The sequence below is a fragment of the Callospermophilus lateralis genome, chromosome 6 (genome assembly GCF_048772815.1).
Source record: "Callospermophilus lateralis isolate mCalLat2 chromosome 6, mCalLat2.hap1, whole genome shotgun sequence".
Lineage (NCBI taxonomy): Eukaryota > Metazoa > Chordata > Mammalia > Rodentia > Sciuridae > Callospermophilus > Callospermophilus lateralis.
Window position 1 is genome coordinate 66953526 of NC_135310.1, and position 22717 is coordinate 66976242.

The 22717-nt window shown below is 38.8% G+C and overlaps 1 protein-coding gene across 1 annotated transcript in view; it reads right to left on the bottom strand.

The window, feature by feature from the left end:
• The window catches only part of Klhl32 (kelch like family member 32), a 188641-nt gene that overhangs the window by 72562 nt on the left and 93362 nt on the right, over positions 1 to 22717 (bottom strand). Inside the window, exon 5 of the mRNA XM_076859907.1 lies at positions 4804 to 4902. Within this exon, the coding sequence (XP_076716022.1) occupies positions 4804 to 4902 (99 nt within the window). The remainder of the gene's footprint in view (positions 1 to 4803; positions 4903 to 22717) is intronic.

Genomic DNA, 22717 nt, shown 5'->3' on the forward strand with positions numbered 1-22717 from the left:
TATAAAGGCTGTAATACCTGGTGAATAGAAAGAACACTAGCTATTCAAGTAATAGCCTATACTATTTGGGGAAGGTGGTACAAAATATAGAAAGCATTTATTAAAGTTTTGTTTTGTTTTTAGAAAGCTGACTACAAAAAAAAAAAAAAAAATGGCATCTTTAGTAAAGCACATGGCTCCTAAGGCATTACTTTCAGGGGATACAACACAGAGTCCAGGGTTGAATACTCCTGATCTTATGACCTTGTGTATCAGCACAGGACATGGTGTGTGTGTGTGTGTGTGTGTGTGTGTGTGTGTGTGTGTGTTTTCTCCACTCACTCCTGCCCTTCATTATTTTCTAAGGGAGATGGAAAGCCTGAAGATCTCTACCCCCTGTTCTCCCCTGATGACAAGTCCCGTATGAAAATTCTGTCTTAGGGTTCAGATCAAAGTGGGCTAGGAAAGGCATTATGGCTAGAGATGAGGCTGGGGAGGAATCAGCCTGGCTAGAGACATAGAGCTGAGAATTTTTGTACATGACCATTCCATCAGGGTGGTTGGTGGAAGTTTCCAAACAAGATTAACAACTTCTTTAGGCGTGTAAATTATTCCATCTGTAAAAAAAAAAAAATATATATATATATAACACCTACCTGCCTTAAGAGGTTACTTAACAGAATGGAAAGCTGAGTCCTTGCCAAACACTCAGCACTGATAGGTCCTCTATAAATGTTGATTCCCTTTCCTGGGAAAGACAATGATGCTCAAAGGACTAGGGGTTGGCCTGGATAGAGTACAGAAACAAGCAAATCTCTTAGGAGAATATTATGACCTAATTGTAGCCCTTATGCAAGAAGGGTGAGGGTCTAAAGAAAGGCAGTAACTTTAGTGCTGGAGAAAAGGATGAGGTGGGAGAGACATCTGTGAGATAGACTCTACCTAATTTGGTGACTGATTGGATAGGGTAGTGCGGAAGGCATCTAAAACGTCACAGGATTTTAGGCAACAAGCAGAACAATGTACTGTCAGTATAGAGAAGGGCAGGTTTTCATACATGAAGTTTGAATCTGATACTTAGCTGGAGATGTTCAATGGTTAGTTAGAAATTGATTAGAAAGGGGCTGGGGCTGTAGCTCAGTGGTAGAGCACTTGCCTTGTGAGGTACTGGTTTTGATCTTCAGCACATTTCCATCTTTTTTGTTTGTTTGTTTGTTTCCCTGCTGGAAGTATGAAGGGTAGACCCAGTTTTAATAAATAAATAAAATTTATTAAAAATAAATAAATAAAGATATTGTAACAACTACAACTAAAAAAAAAATAAGAAATAAAAAAAAAAAAGAAATGAAATTGACTAGTAAAAAAAAATCAGAGTTTGGAGAACCAAACCAGATTCAAAAAGTTTGTAACACTTATATGAGAAACTTAGTATACTACTGGACATGTTGAAATCCATATCTGTAGCCTATCACTCTGAAAACTGTTATCCTAGAGTTTCCTTAACAATATTTAAAACAGTGAATAAAATATATGTCAACACACAAACTCGAAAAGCAAGGTCATTTGTGCCTTTTGCCAGGACCTGTTTGAAAGGCAGGAACTGTTCTTTAATTAATTGGTGCACCTTTCTGGTGAAATTTTCTGGAAAAGCCCAGTGAACAAGGAAAAGAGAAAGAAGCTTTCACATTGTGTCTGGGACTAGATCTAGGTTGTGAATCTCAAATAGCAGACAAAAGTCTGAAAGGTCTTAATATACTATCATGACAGGCTACACAGGAGAGAGTCCTATGGAATCCCACTGCAAAGCTGGCAAGAAAGAATGCAGACTTGAAAGGTTGTTTATAAATCCCTTAACTGGATTGGGTGGCCCTTAACTGTTGTGGCCAACTCCCTGCCATATCGGCCTCTACCTATTTCCACAAAGATGCTTTGAAAACCTATGTGAAGGACTCACAGCCTCGCGGGGTGCGGGGGGGGGGGGCGCTAATTCAATAGCTACCTTTGTTGACATGAGAGGTACTGTTCTTGAGGCTTGGGGTTTGGGGTTCTTACCCTCAGCAGGCTGCCAAGAGGATGAGCAAGAGAAAGGAATCAGCAGAGTAGACTCAAAATGTCTCTCTATTTTGGGGGGTGGGGGAGAGGGCAGGGAAGGGCAGCAGCAATATTTACAGATATTCAGAGGAGCTTCAGGCCAAGACAATAGCTGGTGGCCAGGAAGGCTCAGGGGAGATCCACTGAGGGTTCTCCCTGGACATGCCTTTTAATGAGCACTGGAGAATAATACTGGGTCTTAGAAGATGGGTCTATCCTTCACAGTTTCAGTAGGGAAACAAACAAATAAACAAAAAGGATGGAAATTTAAGAACAACAAAACAATACCAGACATCTTAGTGAGGAAAACAGTTTCAAAAACTCCCTACTTGAACAAAGTACCAAACAAGAACAGAGAAATATATCAGCTTTTATTGATTAGCAGGCTATAACTTTTCATACATTTTAAGCACTGGGGATTTTTCACTTTAACAAAAATATTTTCATATACTTAACAAAATGGTCCCACGTGAAATTCAAAATTAGTTGAGTAATATTGCCAAAAATTAGTAAATATGTACAGCTTTAAGACTGTCTTAAAATATAAAAGCAGACTAATATAATAAACATTTTTATCCTGAGAGAGAAGGAAGACATATATGTACTTTTAAAAGATTAAAGTAGTAAGTTTTCTACATACACATGGTTTGGTCTCAAACAGTTTAAGTTTCCTTCTACAAGTTCAAGATCTTGAAATAATCATAGTTCAAAAGAGAAAATATGGGCTGGGGTCCTGGCTCAGTGGGAGAGCGCTTGCTTCACATGTGTGAGGCACTGGGTTCAATTCTCAGGACCGCATATAAATAAATGAATAAAATAAAGGTTCATTAACAACTAAAAAATAATAATTTAAAAAGGGGAAGTAAAGTTATGTGAGAAAATAAAATGAAAGTATTTTTGTGAAAAGATTGAAAGTTTCAACCATTGTTCAAGAAGCCTGAATAATGACTGCCACAAAATATGTCTGTGGGCTAATTTCACTTTCACCTCAGCAAACTAAAGAAGCACAAGAATTCAATCCCAAAGAGTACAAGTCACTGAAGAGCTCAACAAATTCCTCTAATGGGGCAAAGCAAAATGCACATAAAATTCTAATATTCATTTGCAATTCCCATTTATAGGAAATCTTAGGTAAAGACATACACACACATACCTGTATATACACACCATTTATAATGTGCATCATGATAATTAGCACTCTAATCAAACTTGTCAACATGCATCACTGATTATTATCTGCCATGGAAAAAGTGAATCAGCCAATGATGCTTAAAACTCTAGTTGCAGTATTTGATGTAGAAATGTCAAATAAAAGTAACTTCAATTTCACAAGTCAAATACGCACTTTCAAAGTCTTGTAACCTTTCTATATGATTCCCATTTACTACTGGCAGAAAGGAATTAGAAACAACATTCCCATACCACCCAACAATATTGAGGGGAAAAGGAAGGAAAATAGATAAAAAAGTTAAACATTTACTGTCAAGATTAAATGTGCCAAGATAATGATAAAAATTTCATATACTGTGTTTGAATTGCTCCTGAGGTGAGCATGGCTGACATTCCCCACACTGTCTCCCTGGGAAGCACTGGTTCCCATTTCCAAGCACTGGTAGGAAGATGAAATAAGATGCTGCATGAGAAAGAGCTTTGTAAACTACCTAGTGGGTAACAGAAGTCAATAATAAAGGACCTATTTAGAATTAGAGAAAATGATCAGCAAGGAAAATAAAATAATTGGGCAGGAAAACAAACAGGATTTTTCTGCTCACTAATATTATGTCACATGCATGAAGATAATAAAATTGTGTTGATTTATTGTTTTTTAAAATTAATCTTCATTACTGTTGTAATGCTGTAATAATAGCAAGTCAAAGTGAAACCAGTGGGGGAAATGGAAGAATCCTAAAATAGGAAATTATTTGTTAGCTTTCTGTAAAATAAAAGAGTCTCACAGCCATGAGGCTGCCTAAGATGTCCTATATTTTCCTACCCAACAGGGTTTTCATCCAAGGGGCAAACAGGCCTTTGGAATCAGAAGACCTACCATTTACCAGTCAAATTGCCCCCAGCAAGTAGAGTATATTTCAATTCTCTAATTTTTCATTTTTAAAAATGTGCAAAACTGTTGTGAGGGCTGAATGTGAAACATCTGTGAATACACAGTAGGTGCTCAGAAAATAGACATTCTCTCTCCCCCGCCAACCTCACAGGGCCAGTGAATCAAGGAAGCAAGGGTGTACAGCTTACCGGTTCCTTCCTCAGCATTTACAGCCTGGGAAGTTTACATGGTAACTAATCATGTATGACTTTTGTGTTCTACTGTTACTGTTACTATTTGACTTTCTTGTATTAGTGGTTATTTCCAAAACCAGACAACATTACTTCAGACCAAGATACTTTCTAGGGTCATCATCCCAGGGTCCCACAGAGAAGCCTGGGCATGGTTATTGAATTAATCTGGTGCCTGAGGGTAGTGGAGACCTGGGGCAGGAAGGGAGGATGGAGGGGAACATTCACATCTGCAGACACAAGAACTGTAGCTGCCCTTTTAGGAGAGTTTTCTGGAGAAACTGTACCACCACAGGCCACCCCTCACACACACACACACACATACACACACACACACACACACATTTTACCTATCATTGGGCTCCAGTTGATGGGGGACAGCTTATAACTGCAGTGGAAGGGAATGTGAAGGGCACATGGTCAGGTGGTAAGCTCACATACCTGAATAAGATAGTGGGAACATAAGTTGAGAAGCTCCAACAGTTGTAGGTGACTGCCAGCTGCTAAGACGTCCTGGATCACGCCTGGCTCCAATAAAATCTGTTTTGTTTTTCAATAAAAAGAAGATCATCAGCTACATTAAAAAAACTTATATAGTACTGCTTAATGTGTAAATATACTAAATTTAAATTGCTACTAAACCTACTCATCTGAATCGATACTGTTCTGAATTAAGTCAGTTCTTTTCTCTCTGTTTTGATTAGTGAGCTGCAGTCCTCTCTCTTTAACAGCCCAGTTTTCTCCTTAACGCATGAACCAATACTCATTTCCTATGTGTAAAGCTCAGTACATTACCGCTTATTTTTTGTAGGAGGATATAAAGATTTTCAAAGAACATTCCAATCCTCTTAAAATTCAGTTTGTGACATAACCTTATAAAATACAAAGGAATTGAGTTTTTCAAAGTATATTTCAGAATTTTGCTGTTTAGTAGATCATAGAAACAAAATAGTAAACAGGTATTTTAGGGAAAGGGACTTAAGTTTCTCCTTGCCTTGCGGCCAGAGGTGGCTATTATTCCATTTTACTTCTAAGCCCTACAATACTGAACTTCAACCACAAACTCTCATTTTTACTCTTTCTCAGCCTCTAATCCTTTCTATTTATAATAAAAAAGTTACACATTGCATTTTCAGCATACAAAGACATCACAGAGAAGTAAACCTTCCCAAGTATCCTGGTGATATCAATTCTTTGCTTCTTTCACTGATTCAATCCAACTAACTGCCTACTTCTGACAGCTTTTGAGCCACGGAACAGGGCAGGACAAGGACATACAACCATGCTGACAAATTCACTTTCATGGATGACTTCCAGGCACCAGGCAGCCTTTAAGGGTACCCCTACCACTCATCCCAACAGTCCAGTGGGCCCCAAATTATCATCTGTGGGCCAGCAGCACACCATCTTCTGGAAACCAGTAAAAATTGGAAACTCTTGGGTACCTTAGAGATCTACTCAATCAAAAACTTTTAAAGTGATTTAACTAGTGTTTTGACAAGCCCCAAACCCACCCCCGTGGTTTTGATGCACAGGGAAGCATGAGCAACACTAATGTTGTCAACTCACTCTTCCACACTGTTATGTTATAAGTGCTCCTTTTTCCTTGAGCCTCCAATTCCCCTGTCTTATTTTCACCTGCTAACCTTCCAAAGACTTCCTCCAAACCTACCAACCCACCTCTACCTGTATCAGCACATTTTGGTTTCCCCCAACACTCTACTTGTACACTTGATCTCAACCTCTTCTGCCTTTAATTGTTCCCTCTCATTTTTTGTACCACTGTTTATTCTCCTTCTACTGGATGATAGTTCCCTTTGGCATTTAAGTATGCTGTTATATCTCTTTTCTTGAGAAATAGAAAGCCCTTCCCTTGATCCCACAGCTCCTCCATATTTCCCTTCTTTATAAAACTCTCTAGGGAATTGTCCTCATACCCTGCTGCCATTAGCTCTGCTCTGCTTTCCCTTGTACCCATTCCTTGGAAGTTTTCTTCCCATTGTTTTCATTAAAAAAATGATTACATCAAGGTAACCAGTGATGTATATGCTCCCAAATCCAATGGCCATTTCTTAGTATTAATTTTACCCTAGTTAAACAGCCATTAAACAAAGGTGATTGTGTACCTTCTTGGAATGATTTCCTCTGCCCCTTAAGTCTGGGACATTTCTTCTTGGCTTTCTTCTATATCAGAAGCCACTCTCCTTCTCAACCTCTGCTTTGGAGATGCCCAGGGCTCCATTCTCAGACCTGTTGTTTCCTCTCTCCATTCACTCCATGGATGGTCTCATGCAATCCTATGGCTTTAACACCATCCACATACTCATGACACTTCAGTTTGCTTCTCCTGCCCCAACCTCACACCTTGAACTCTAGACTCTAATACCCAACTGCCTTCTCAGCTGGTCACATGGATGTCCAGCAGGCAGCTCAAACCCCACATGCCACAAACTGAATTCTTGATCATTCCACCATCTACCAAACAGGCTCTTCTCTCAAACTTACCATGTCAGAAAACAGAAACTATTTATTTATGTTAAAACCTCAGTGTCATTCTTGACTTTATTTTCCCCATACTTCACAATTGATCCATCAGGAATTCCTGGCAGTTCTGTCTTCAAAACAGGTCCACAATCCAATCACTGCAATGATCACTCTAGTCCAATCCACTCTACCTCCCTAGACTTAACTATGATGGCCTCTAAACTAGTGGCCCTGCTTTCTCTCTTGGCCTCTCACATTACCTTTTTAAAATATTGTCAACCAAACCAGTCCTCTCTTCCTTAAGATATTAGCATGGTCTTTTCTGACATCCTTCAGACATACACTCAGATATTACCTTATTATAGAGGCCTTCCCTGACAATCCTGTATAAAATAATACTCCACTTCCTAACACCTGTTATTCTGTTTCCTAACTTGGCTTTAATCTTCTTCATAGGGCTTATCACTTCTTGACTTACTACACATTTATTTATCTCCTGTTTCTACAAGCTCCAGCACTTCTATTTTGTATCTCCTGCACTTAGAACAATGTCTAGCACATAGCTATCACTCACAATGGAAAGGTTTATTTAATTATGAATTCATCTTTACACATATGATTAATTCCAAATTAATTTTATTAATTAATCTAAATATAAATTACATTTCTGAACTACTGAAGTAAAGAAGCAAAAAAGTTAAGTACACTTGGCAAAAATACAAATGCTCAACTTATTCTAGAAATTCTTTATAGCTGTTTTCCATTCAATCAGAAGGAGAAACTTGCATTTCTCCACCTCCTCAAGGAGCGAGGTTTTGACTGACATTCAGGAAATAAGCACAGCTCCTGTCAGAGGAATGAGGATGTTGTACAGTCTTGCAGAAGTGGCATAGCCTAAGGCGGGGAATGGGGAATAGATGGATTAGAAAGGTTACTCTTAGCCTTTAAATCCTGTCAGTTGCGCTTATTTCACACAACTGGCATACACGATAACCTCCAAGGCTCAGTAACACCAAACGCAAAGGCAGATATCACAGAGAGACAAGATGAATATTCCATAGCATGTGTAACATATCCAACAGGCTCACTGAGAGACACCTTCACATGAGATACTCATATTGGGATTGTTTTGGTCTTTGTTTCTTATTTTTGTTCTCCAGTTTCTTTCTCATCTTATAACATAAGTTTCTCCAAAAGACATTTCAGCACAGAAAATCCCTAAGTGCTTCTGAAGGTTTGGAGAAAGAAATTCTATCAGAATAGCTGGTTCTCACTTAGGGAAATAGGACCAGCATTTGCAAACCCCACTTGTAGAAGTCTTTTAAATTCAGCTCTATTGCTCTTTGGTAACTGGTTTTCTAATGTAGTTTTCCAGAGAATTTGTATTTGGGCTTCTTAGAATAAAAACAAAGGTTCAATTTCCTCATGATTTACAGTACAGGAGGTTTAACTACCATCTGTCTCAAATAACTCACAGAAGGAAGGGATCTCATATATGCACATCTATGAGGGAAAACTAAGGTAAGCTGAATTTAACTTCTATATAGTAATGTAGGTTATATTTAATTCTTTCAGAAACTTAGGTCCATCAACATGTCACTCAAAGCTGGAGAGATGGGAGGTGTGGTCACTCAAGTATCTCCGTTAGGAAGGGAGGATGTCTCCTGAGAGCTGTGAGCCTAGTATTGAGTGGGGGTGGCTTGACATATCCAGTCACTCAGTAGTCTGGGAGACCCAACTCAAACAGAGGCATAAACAGTGGACAACATAAATCCAGAAAATGCAAAATGCCTAAGACTAAGTGGCCTAGAACCCAATGTCAAAGGTTAAAAACCTCAGCCAAAAAAAAAAAAAAGAGAAAAAGAAAAAAAGATGCTAAGCAACTCAGTGAGACCCTGTCTCTAAATAAAATACAAAATAGGGCTGGGGATATGATGGCTCAGTGGTTTAGTACCCTTGAGTTCAATCCTCAGTACCAAAAAAAAAAAAAAAAACAAAGTAGGCTGGGCATTCCTCTTCCCTCAATGACACTGAAATGTAGGCAGAGCTGGAGCTTTTTCCAGATTTGTAAACAGTTTTGATGCAACTAGGAGCAGACTTAGGTGGGGAATAAATGCCTCTTGTCCACTGGTCCATTTGTACAGAGAATTTCCTCCCACCCACCCACCTACACCTGGCCCTCAGGTGGCAGAATATAGGGGGCTGTGCTTGTCAGAAGGAGTTGAACAGTGTTATCTAGGGAGGTGACAATCCCATTATCTGGACAAGAGGTCCTCAGCTCATCCCCACACCAAATGCTGAGACTGCACTAATTTTGGCCAACTGGGGGTAAGACTGGCTAGTAGGTTTGGTCAGGTGACAATTCCCAGTGTGAGTTATTACGTCAGAATTCAGGCATAAAGTGGTCCAATTGCTTTCCTGGCTGGATGCACTTTTGAATACTCTGTTCAATCATGTCACCTGATTATCAGCTTAAGGAGGGTTGGTAGTGATGGCTGATTTGCACAATCTCTAATTAAGAACCTCTAAACTGGAAGAAGTCTGGGGCCCCTGGTCTCCACAATGTATTTAGGCAGGATGTGGGGCCAGAAATTTGTGAAAGGGGAGGAGAGTAGGACTTGAGATGAGATTCTGCACAGGAGATGATGTGGGCCACCTGGGTCAGCATTCAGATCTTGCCTGGTCAGGCTCTGGGAGAGCAAGGCAGGACTCAGATAGCACAGGGACCACAGACAGACCCTGATATCCCTGCCCTTCCTTCTTCAGCTCAACTTTATTATCACAAGGCTCTATCTTCTTCTTTCTCTCTTCATTTTTCTCTCCTATTTTCCCTTGCTTTAGATTAGCTGATGATAGAGATTGTCTTTAGTAGCTACAGTAAGTCAATGACTTTTTTTTCTTTGCCCATGAGAAAGTGAGTTGGTATCTTCATAGCTATCTTCCTCATTACTTGCTTCAAGAGAGTTTGAATTTACTTTCTTCTGAGTTTGTGGAAAGTAGGCTGAGGGATTTGAGCATATTAAAGTCAGACAATTAATGTTTTTATTAAACACACATGCACATGTGCACACATGAACACAATCGCTTTTGCAAGCACCAACACTCATGCATCCGAAAAATAGATGTGGTCTAATATCACTTAAAAGAATAAATGAACACAGTTTTCCTTTTCTTTATACTTTCTTTCTTTGGTATTCTTTTTTTTCATATAACATAGTAAAATGGTAAATTATCACAATTTTGAATTTATGCCATCAAATAAATTGAATACAACAGCAAAAATAACTTTCAAATTAAATAGTCAAGAGACATGAAACCACTTGCATGAAGTCTTTCTGTATAAGAGAATTCTTGTAAATGGATCCATGAAACATAAGATCTAGAAATTGCTCTCAATTTAGGTTTTGTTTTTCTTTTCCAAAACCATCATGCTAAGGATTGTTTATCCACAAGGTGGTGCCCATGTTTAAAGCAAAAGGATTTTCCAAATTACCCATGTACTCTGCCTCTATAAAATGACACCTTAGTTTTAGGGGAATAGAAACTCAAGTAAGGATAAGTAAGGATAATGAAACCTATGACTTGTGCTTTCTAAATGCCTCTATCATGTTGGGAAATGTTCATAAGTATTTCTGTTGGAGCGCTCCTTCTGAGCAACACTGGTTAGAATTCAGAAGTTCTCTATAAATCAGATAGTTCAAAATTTTTTTTTTTTTTTTTTTTTTTGTATTCAGAAAACCTCATGATGTGCCCCATCCTGACTTTATTTATTTTTTTTTTTTAATTAATTTTTATTGTAGGTTGTTCAAAACATTACATAGTTTTTGATATATCATAATTCACACTTTGATTCAAGTGGGATATGAACTCCCATTTTTACCCCATATACAGATTGCAGAATCACATCAGTTGCACATTGATTTACATATTGCCATTCTGGAGTCTGTTGTATTCTGCTGCCTTTCCCATCCTCCGCTATCCCCCCTCCCCCCTCCCCTCCCCTCTTCTCTCTCTACCCCCTCTACTGTATTTAATTTCTCCCCCTTATATTTTCCCTCCTTTCCCCTCACTTCCTCTTGTATGTAATTTTGTATACCCCTGAGGGTCTCCTTCCATTTACATGCAATTTCCCTTCTCTCTCCCTTTCCCTCCCACCTCTCATCCCTGTTAAATGTTAATCTTCTTCTCATGCTCTTCTTCCCTACTCTGTTCTTAGTAACTCTCCTTATATCAAAGAAGACATTTGGCATTTGTTTTTAAGGGATTGGCTAGCTTCACTTAGCATAATCTGCTCTAATGCCATCCATTTCCCTCCAAATTCTATGATTTTGTCATTTCTTAATGCAGAGTAATACTCCATTGTGTATAAATGCCACATTTTTTTTATCCATTCGTCTATTGAAGGGCATCTAGGTTGGTTCCACAGTCTTGCTATTGTGAATTGTGCTGCTATGAACATGGATGTAGCAGTGTCCCTATAGTGTGCTCTTTTTAGGTCTTTAGGGAATAGACCGAGTAGTGGAATAGCTGGATCAAATGGTGGTTCCATTCCGAGCTTTCCAAGAAATCTCCATACTGCTTTCCAAATTGGCCGCACCAATTTGCAGTCCCACCAGCAATGTACAAGAGTACCCTTTTCTCCACATCCTCGCCAGCACTTGTTGCTGTTTGACTTCCTAATGGCTGCCAATCTTACTGGAGTGAGATGGTATCTTAGGGTGGTTTTGATTTGCATTTCTCTGACTGCTAGAGATGGTGAGCATTTTTTCATATACTTGTTGATTGATTGTATGTCCTCCTCTGAGAAATTTCTGTTCAGGTCCTTGGCCCATTTGTTGATTGGGTTATTCGTTATCTCATTGTCTAATTTTTTTAGTTCTTTGTATATTCTGGATATTAGGGCTCTGTCTGAAGTGTGAGGAGTAAAGATTTGTTCCCAGGACGTAGGCTCCCTATTCACCTCTCTTATTGTTTCTTTTGCTGAGAAAAAACTTTTTAGTTTTAGTAAGTCCCATTTGTTGATTCTAGTTATTAACTGTTGTGCTATGGGTGTCCTATTGAGGAATTTGGAGCCCGACCCCACAGTATGTAGATCATAGCCAACTTTTTCTTCTATCAGACGCCATGTCTCTGATTTGATATCAAGTTCCTTGATCCACTTTGAGTTAACTTTTGTGCATGGCGAGAGAAAGGGATTCAGTTTCATTTTGTTGCATATGGATTTCCAGTTTTCCCAACACCATTTGTTGAAGATGCTATCCTTCTTCCATTTCATGCTTTTAGCCCCTTTATCAAATATAAGATAGTTGTAGTTTTGTGGATTGGTTTCTGTGTCCTCTATTCTGTACCATTGGTCCACCTGCCTGTTTTGGTACCAGTACCATGCTGTTTTTGTTACTATTGCTCTGTAGTATAGTTTGAAGTCTGGTATAGCTATGCCGCCTGATTCACATTTCCTGCTTAGAATTGTTTTTGCTATTCTGGGTCTTTTATTTTTCCATATGAATTTCATGATTGCTTTCTCTATTTCTACAAGAAATGCCGTTGGGATTTTGATTGGCATTGCATTAAACCTATAGAGAACTTTTGGTAATATCGCCATTTTGATGATGTTACTTCTACCTATCCATGAACAGGGTATATTTTTCCATCTTCTAAGATCTTCTTCTATTTCTCTCTTTAGGGTTCTGTAGTTTTCATTGTATAAGTCTTTCACCTCTTTTGTTAGGTTGATTCCCAAGTATTTTATTTTCTTTGAGGATATTGTGAATGGGGTGGTTGTCCTCATTTCCATTTCAGAGGATTTGTTGCTGATATACAGGAATGCCTTTGATTTATGCGTGTTGATCTTATAGCCTGCCACTTTGCTGAATTCATTTATTAGCTCTAATAGTTTCTTTGTAGACCCTTTTGGGTCTGCTAGGTATAGAATCATGTCATCTGCAAATAGTGATAATTTGAGTTCTTCTTTTCCTATTTTTATGCCTTTAATTTCTTTCGTCTGTCTAATTGCTCTGGCCAGTGATTCGAGAACTATGTTGAACAGAAGTGGTGAGAGAGGGCATCCCTGTCTTGTTCCAGATTTTAGAGGGAACGCCTTCAGTTTTTCTCCATTCAGAATGATGCTAGCCTGAGGCTTAGCATAGATTGCTTTTACAATGTTGAGGTATGTTCCTGTTATCCCTAGTTTTTCTAGAGTTTTGAACATAAAGGGATGCTGTACTTTGTCGAATGCTTTTTCCGCATCTATCGAGATGACCATATGGTTCTTATTTTTAAGCCTGTTGATGTGGTGAATAACATTTATTGATTTCCGTATATTGAACCAACCTTGCATCCCAGGGATAAATCCTACCTGATCATGGTGCACAATTTTTTTGATATGTTTTTGTATCCGGTTCGCAAGAAGTTTATTGAGGATTTTTGCATCTAGGTTCATTAGAGATATTGGTCTGTAGTTTTCTTTCTTTGAAGTGTCTTTGTCTGGTTTAGGAATCAGGGTGATGTTGGCCTCATAGAATGAATTTGGAAGTTCTCCCTCTTTTTCTATTTCCTTAAATAGCTTGAAAAGTATTGGTGTTAATTCCTCTTTAAAGGTTTTGAAAAACTCTGCTGTATACCCATCCGGTCCTGGGCTTTTCTTAGTTGGTAGTCTTTTGATGGTATCTTCTATTTCCTCAATTGATATTGGTCTGTTTAGGTTGTCAATATCCTCTTGGCTCAATCTGGGCAAATCATATGACTTAAGAAATTTATCGATGCCTTCACTATCTTCTATTTTATTGGAGTATAAGGATTCAAAATAATTTCTGATAATCTTCTGTATTTCTGAAGTGTCTGTTGTGATATTGCCTTTTTCATCCCGTATGCTGGTAATTTGAGTTCTCTCTCTTCTTCTCTTTGTTAGCGTGGCTAAGGGTCTGTCGATTTTATTTATTTTTTCAAAGAACCAACTTTTAGTTTTGTCAATTTTTTCAATTGTTTCTTTCGTTTCGATTTCATTAATTTCAGCTCTGATTTTAATTATTTCTTGTCTTCTACTTCTTTTGCTGTTTTTTTGCTCTTCTTTTTCTAGGATTTTGAGTTGAAGTATTAGATCATTTATTTGTTGGTTTTTTCTTTTTTTAAGGAATGAACTCCAAGCAATAAATTTTCCTCTTAGAACTGCTTTCAATGTGTCCCATAGATTCCGATATGTTGTGTCTGTGTTTTCATTTATCTCTAAGAATTTTTTAATTTCCTCCTTGATGTCTTCTATAACCCATTGATCATTCAGTAACCTATTGTTCATTCTCCAAGTGATGCATGATTTTTCCTTACTTCTTTTATTGTTGATTTTCAATTTCATTCCATTATGATCAGATAATATGCATGGTATTATCTCTACTCCTTTATATTGTCTAATAGTTGCCCTGTGACATAATATATGATCTATTTTTGAGAAGGATCCATGTGCTGCTGAGAAAAAAGTGTAACTGCTTGATGTTGGGTGGTATATTCTATATATGTCAATTAAGTCTAGGTTATTAATTGTGTTATTGAGCTCTATAGTTTCCTTATTCAACTTTTGTTTGGAAGATCTGTCCAGTGGTGAGAGAGGTGTGTTGAAGTCTCCCATGATTATTGTATGGTGGTCTATTAGACTCTTGAACTTGAGAAGAGTTTGTTTGATGAACATAGCTGCACCATTGTTTGGGGCATATATATTTATAATTGTTATGTCTTGTTGGTGTATGGTTCCCTTGAGAAGTATGTAGTGTCCCTCTTCATCCCTTTTGATTAACTTTGGCTTGAAATCTATTTTATTTGAAATGAGTATGGACACTCCTGCTTGTTTGCGAAGTCCATATGAGTGATATGATTTTTCCCAACCTTTCACCTTCAGTCTATGTATGTCTTTTCCTATCAGATGTGTCTCCTGAAGGCAGCATATTGTTGGGTCTTGTTTAGTGATCCATTCTGCTAGCCTGTGTCTCTTAATTGGTGAGTTTAAGCCATTGACATTTAGAGTTATTATTGAGATATGGTTTGTTCTTCCAGCCATATTTGTTTATTTATGTTACTAAACATGGTTTGTTTTCCTCTTTGATTATTCCCCCCCACCTTTACTGTACTACCTCCCGCTGTTGGTTTTCATTGATATTTTCCATTTCCTCTTCCTGTAATATTTTGCCGAGGATGTTTTGAAGAGCTGGTTTTCTAGCTGCAAATTCTTTTAACTTTTGTTTATCATGGAAGGTTTTAATTTCATCTTCCATCCTGAAGCTTAATTTCGCGGGATACACAATTCTTGGTTGGAACCCCTTTTCTTTCAACGTTTGAAATATGTTATTCCAGGATCTTCTAGCTTTCAGAGTCTGTGTTGAAAGATCAGCTGTTATCCTGATTGGTTTACCCCTAAATGTAATCTGCTTCCTTTCTCTTGTAGCTTTTAAAATTCTCTCCTTATTCTGTATGTTGGGCATCTTCATTATAATGTGTCTAGGTGTGGCTCTCTTATGATTTTGCACATTCGGCGTCCTGTAGGCTTCTAGGATTTGGGATTCTGTCTCATTCTTCAAGTCTGGGAAGTTTTCTCGTATTATTTCGTTGAATAGATTGGTCATTCCTTTGGTTTGGACCTCAATACCTTCCTGTATCCCCATGACCCTTAAGTTGGGTCTCTTTATGTTATCCCATATTTCTTGAATGTTCTGCTCATGGTTTCTTAACAGCTTTGCTGAGCTGTCTATGTTCTTCTCCAGTTGAAATACTTTGTCTTCATTGTCTGATGTTCTATCTTCTAAGTGTTCTACTCTGCTGGTAGTATTCTCAATTGAGTTTTTAAGTTGGTTTATTGTTTCCTGCATTTCCAGGATTTCTGTTTGTTTGTTTTTTATAACCTCTATCTCCTTGTATAATTGATCTTTTGCTTCTTGGATTTGTTTGTGTAATTTATTGTCGAAGTGGTCGAAGTGGTCTTTCATTGTCTGATTTTGCTGTCTAATGTCTTCCTTGAGACTCCAGATCATCTGAAGCATGTATATCCTGAATTCTTTATCTGACATTCCATCTGCTGCAGATATTACCTCTTCTAAAGTTGAGTTGACCTGCATTGCTTGTGGTCCTTTCTTTCCTTGTCTTTTCATACTGATCGCGTTTCGTTCTTCTGGTAGCCACGCCCCCGTATCTGGTGCAAGAGACCTCAGTTGTCAGCACTGGTGGGGGCTGTAGCTGGGAGACCCGCGCCGCGCGGCTCCCGCCGGCTCCTGCGTCAGCGCCGCCTCAGCTCCCGCCGGTTCCCGTGCCGCTGCCGCGGTTCCCGCCAGCTCCGTCCGGCTCCCTCGCCGCTCCTGCTAATTTAGAGTCCGCTGGGAAGGAATCTCTTTGGCCGATCTTTGGTGACTTCCCCTCTCTGCTATGGCGGGCCCCTGGCTCCTTGCAGGAGTGACCGAAGGGAGAGGTGGAACTGGCTTGTCTCTGGTCTGATATAATCTCTGGTTTTAGATCCCAGTTCGCTAATTCATAGAGGCTTGGTTAGATTTCCTTCCCATCCTCTCAAGGTGGGGAGCCCTTTCCTGGGTGGGCAGGGCCGTTAGCAGAGCCGGAAGGGCACGTGCCTTCTGTCGGGCCAGGCGGGGACCCTTCTGGCTGCGCTGGGCCGCCGGGGGCTCCCTCAGCGCCAGGCAGATGGCGCCCGCGTGGCTAAGAGCCCGGTGGGGTAACCCTTCGCAGAGCGGGCGGGCCGCCAGGAGTGCCGGGATGGTGGGAGCTGTCTGCCGGCCGGGCAGGGACCCTTCTCGCCGAGGAGGGTCGCCGGGGGCGCTTGTAAAGCCGGGCGGCTGCAGCCTCGTGGCTAAGAACCAAGCGGGCGGGCTGGCTGTTTGCAGAACAAGAGCGGAATGGCGGGAGCTGTCTGCCGGCAGGGCGGGGACCCTTCTCGCAGAGCAGGGCCGCCGGGGGCGCTTGTAAAGCCGGGTGGCTGCCGCCGCGTGTCTAAGACCCAGGCGGGCGGGGTGGCTGTTTGCAGGGCAAGAGCGGGACCGGCAGGGTAGCCGGGATGGCGGAAACTGTCTGTTGGCCGGGCAGGGACCCTTCTCGCCGAGCAGGGTCGCCGGGGGCGCTTGTAAAGCCGGGCGGCTGCAGCCTCGTGGCTAAGAACCAAGCGGGCGGGGTGGCTGTTTGCAGAACAAGAGCGGAATGGCGGGAGCTGTCTGCCGGCAGGGCGGGGACCCTTCTCGCCGAGCAGGGTCGCCGGGGGCCATCCTGACTTTAAAAGCTAATTTCCAATTCTGAGACCTTCTGGCCCTTTTGGGAAAGCCAACAGTCCACCATATTCCACACAAGCAATACCTTTTTCTCTTGAAGGCCCACCTTCTACTTCAATCTCCATATGTAAAAATCCTCCTGTTCTTTAAGATCCAATTCTAAGTTCACTTCCTATACAAAACTTAGCAAGAGCCATTATCCCCAGGGTACCCTCCAACTAGATTCAACCTCCTGGGCTCCAAACTGCCTGCATTGCCCAGTGACCTTAGCCTAAGAATTCTAGGTCTTTCTGAGTTCAAATCTTGATTCCTATACTTGCTGGCAGAATGTGCTTGAGAAAACTACTCGATTTTATGTGCCTTAGTGTTCTTAGCTGTATAAAATAATATCTATCTTAAAAGACGCTTTAAGGACTGAGAAAACGCATGTATATAATTATGATTTCAGGACATAAGGAAGAACGATGGATCAAATATTTGAGCTAGGTGCTCAAGTAGAGAAAGAAAAGACACAAATAGAACTATTAAGCTATGGTGTAACTGATGCTAAGATTGTGGTAGGCATGGATTGCTGTAGGAGCACTTAGTTGGGGATGCCTGATTTTATGGAAGAAAGTGGCAAAATAATTTTTAATTATTAAAAAGTGGTCCTTTCATATCCTATGAGCAAACTCCCTTTTCTTTTTTGGCCTTTTCTTTGTTAATATGATTTTGATATTTCAAAGCTCTGAGATTAACAGTTCTGTCAGCTAGTCTTTCCCAACCTAGTTTTCTTCATTATGTTTAAATTAATAAAATACATTATTTAACAAAATGTAAAGATAAATTATATATACTTACATCACCTTTAAAAATGTGGCTAATCATTTGAAAAAGAAGAACATATTTTTGATAGTTTCTAACATTAAGACAAAGCAGCAGTCCCAGCAATTAAAATATAATGAAACATGAAGGTCATTACAGGTTAAAAGAAAAGCCAAATTAATTATTAAGACTTACTTTTATAACCAGTGCTCTTTCAAGTGTGATGAAGAAGGCAGGTTTCATCCCAAAGAGTTTTACTAATGAAGCTGGGCTTCTCCGTAAAGGATCTAGTTTCTTAAAATGCTATCATGACCAAATAGGAAATATTACTTCAAAATACAGATATCCAAGGGTGGAAGTTCTCTAAAAGGATGATTGGAGCTGATACCAATGTTCATTTATAGGGGATACTAAAACTGTGTCTCTGCTAGGTGTTTGAACAGAGAGAGAAGAAAGGAGCCAAATGGAATTATTAAGTTGTGGTGTAATAATGCTAAGTGTTGTAGGAGCAGTGACCTGAACGTGTCTAATTTCATTGAAGAAAGCTGTGAAATAAGTCCTTGTATGAAAAAATACACATTATTATACAATTCCATATTCATTTTGGGGAATTCCTTGCATTTACTTTATAGGGATTGGCAGCAAAAGTACGGCTTTGGAGTCTGCCATGGAAACATGGATAAGTTATTGGCATGTTTGTTTTTAGCATCATCTTATAAAGAAATAGATTACTGCTACCTGTTTTCATAGAGTTTGTGTAAGGGTAAATTAGATAACCCAGATAAAATGCTTAGAATAATTCCTGGGTATATTTTATAGAATAAACAAGGGAGCTACCATTGTTAGTATTGTTAATTCTGTGAAAAAAAAAAAAATCTACTTCACAATAGCCCTAACTTCTATGTTTACTTCCAGTATTTACACACTTCTGACTGTATACCAGGCATCACATGGGGCATTTCATTTCTATTATCTGTCCTTCTCAGACCTCTCTCCACTTCTTACTATTGTCAACAAATATAACCTCAATATGGCGAATGAGAAAACTGAAGGCAAGGAAATGCACCCACTCCACAAATTTTTCTGAAGTTTTAGTTTTACATTATTGGTGCATTATAATTATATATAGTGGGACTTATTGTTTCATATTTGTACATCAGACAATCTTTTCTAAGCCTAATGTTCTAGGCACCATTTTTGGCATTGTGGATATGAAAATAAACCAGACAAGTCTCCTTGCTGCCCTGGTACTTTAAGTCCCGTGTTAGCTAACTGTATAGACTGTTGTGCCTTAACTGAAAACAGTAAAACAAATAAAGAGGCTGGCTTGGAGGGAAGAGATCAAGAGTTTCAGTTTGAGAATATGTTAAATCTGTAATCATATTATTCATCCTTGTAGAAATATTAAGTAGACAGAAATATGTAAAGACTAGTTGGCAAATTATAACTCCGAGGCCAAATCTTCCTACCACAAGTTCTTGTATAGACTGGGATGTAAGTACAGTTTCAAACTTTTTACTTGTGTTTTTAAATTTCAATTTCTTAATTTATAGACTTTTTTTTAAAGCAGTGTTTTTTTTTTTTTTTTTTTTTGTCTGTTTGTTTGTTTTTGTTTTGTTTTTCTACTGGGGATTGAATCCAGGGGCACTTAACCACTGAGTCACATCTTTAGCTCTTCTTATTTTTTATTTTGAGACAGAATTTTAGCAAGTTTCTTAGGGCCTCACTAAGTTGCTGAGGTTGTGGCCTCGATGGCTGGGATTACAGTTCTGTGCACCCCTGGCAGTTTTAGGTTTGCAGCAAAATTCAAGACATAGTTCAAAGGGAGAGTACTCATATTTCTCCTGCCCCTTCACATACACAGCTCTGACTTTCAATATCACCACAGAATGGCTTGTTTGTTATAACTGATGACCCTACACTGACACATCATTTTCTCCCAAAGTCCATAGTTAACATTAGGGTTCATTCTTGATGTTGAACGTTCTGTGAGTTTTGGTAAATATGTAATGACACGTTTTTACCATTAGATCATACAGAATAGTTTCACTACCCTAAATATCCTCTGTGCTTGGCTTATTCATATCTCCCTCCCATCACCTCACTCTAGCCACCACTGATCTTTACACTGACTCTCCAGTGTTGCCTTTCCAAGAATGTCATATGGTTGAACTCATACAATATGCATCCTATTCAAGTTGACTTCCTTCACTTACCAGTATACATTTATGTTTCCTCCACATCTTTTCTTGGTTTGATAGCTCATTTCTTTTTAGCACTGTGTTATGGTTTATATGTGGTGTCCCCCAAAAGCTCATGTGTAAGTCAATACAAGGTTTGGAGGAGAAATGAGTGAGCTATACCTTTAACCTAATCAATTAATTAATCCCTGATAAGATTAACTGAATAGCAATGAAAGGAAGGTGGGGTGTGGCTGAAGGAAGTGTTTCACTGGGGGCATAGCTTTGGGGGGTATATATATATATATATATATATATATATATATATATATATATATATATTTATATTTATTTATTTATTTATATTTTATTTTTTATTCTTTTTTATCATTAGTTGTTCAAAACATTACAAAGCTCTTGACATATCATATTTCATACATTTGATTCAAGCAGGTTATATTATTTTGTATCTGGCGAGTGGAGTTTTTCTCTCTCTGCTCACTGATCACCATGTGAGGTGCTTCCCTCTGCCACACACTCTGCCCAAGAGAATGGGACTGGCCTCCTATGGACTAAGACCTCTTAAAACTGTGAGTCCTTGAATAAACCTTTCCTCCTCTACAATTGTTCTGGTCAGGTCCTTTAATCTCAGGAGTGAAAAAGCTAACTAAAACACACTGAATAATATTCCATCGTTTGGATGTGCCACAATTTATTTATCCATTTACCTATGGAGATATATTTTTTTTAATTAATTTTTATTGTTGGTTGTTCGAAACATTACATAGTTCTTTTTTTTTCTTAAACCACAATTCTTTATTTTTTCCCTTAATTTATTTATTTTTATTGGTTATTCAAAACATTACAAAGATTGCAGAATCACATTGGTTACACATCCACATTTTTACTTAATGCCATACTAGTAACTGTTGTATTCTGCTAAGTTGTTGCTCTTAATAGCTTTTTTTAAAATTAATTTTTATTGTTGGTTGTTCAAAACATTACATAGTTCTTGATATATCATATTTCACACTTTGATTCAAGTGGGATATGAACTCCCATTTTTACCCCGTATACAGATTGTAGAATCACATCAGTTGCACATCCATTAATTTACATATTGCCATACTAGTGTCTGTTGTATTCTGCTGCCTTTCCTATCCTCTACTATCCCCCCTCCCCCCTCCCCTCCCCTCTTCTCTCTCTACCCTCTCTACTGTAATTCATTTCTCCCCCTTATATTTTTCCCCCTTTCCCCTCACTTCCTCTTGTATGTAATTTTGTATACCCCTGAGGGTCTGCTTCCATTTACATGCAATTTCCCTTCTCTCTCCCTTTCCCTCCCACCTCTCATCCCTGTTTAATGTTAATCTTCTTCTCATGCTCTTAGTCCCTACTCTGTTCTTAGTTACTCTCCTTATATCAAAGAAGACATTTGACATTTGTTTTTAAGGGATTGGCTAGCTTCACTTAGCATAATCTGCTCTAATGCCATCCATTTCCCTCCAAATTCTATGATTTTGTCATTTTTTAATGCAGAGTAATACTCCATTGTGTATAAATGCCACATTTTTTTTTATCCATTCGTCTATTGAAGGGCATCTAGGTTGGTTCCACAGTCTTGCTATTGTGAATTGTGCTGCATGAACATGGATGTAGCAGTGTCCCTATAGTGTGCTCTTTTTAGGTCTTTAGGGAATAGACCGAGTAGGGAAATAGCTGGGTCAAATGGTGGTATGGAGAGATATTTTGATTGCTTCTAAGTCTTGCTTTTTGTCTTCTAGGAATTTTCTAGTTTTGTGTTTTACATTTAGATCCATTTTGAGTTAATTTCCATGATGATTGTAACATTGTAGCTTAGATTTATTTATTTGTTTGTTTATTTTCGCATGTGGATGTCCAGGTGAACCAGCACAGAAAAGACTGCCTTTATTGTATTGCTTTTGTTACTTTGTCAAAGAGATCAGTTGACTACATTTATGTGGGTATATTTATGGGATTTCTATTCTGATCTAGAGGTCTATTTGTCTACTTTTTAGCCATCACACTGTCTTGATTACTGGAACTTTTTATTAAGTCTTGAAGTCAAGAATTTTTATTCCTCCAACTTTGTTCTTCTCATTCACTATTGTGTTGACTATTAAAAGTCTTTTGCCTCTCCATGTAAGGTTTACAATCAAGTTGTTGGTATCCACAAAATAACTTTCTGAAACTTTAATTGGTATTGCAATGACTTGATAGATCAAATTGGAACAAACTGACATCTTAACAATATCCCATTCAGAGATACTTATTCCACAGTAAAAGATGGAGGTACACAGAATAAGTTCAGAGACACAGGGACATTTGGGGACTGAATGTTGGGAAGATGCAGCTCTTCCTCTCTACTTTTATTTTTTAAATAGAAGGTGAATTTTCCTTATGGTATATGTATCGTAGGTAGGGTAGTGGGCACAGTGTTTGAGAAGAGAGGAGAAGGAATGAGAAATTCATCAGGAAAGGAGCAAGGCAAATTTGCTACTGAAACAAGTTTTCATTGCCTGGCAAAGACAAGTTTCTATCTTATATTTAGGATCATGGGTTTTTAAATGAAAACTACAACTTTCTCCAGAAACAATCAGCAAGAGTAGATTCTTACAA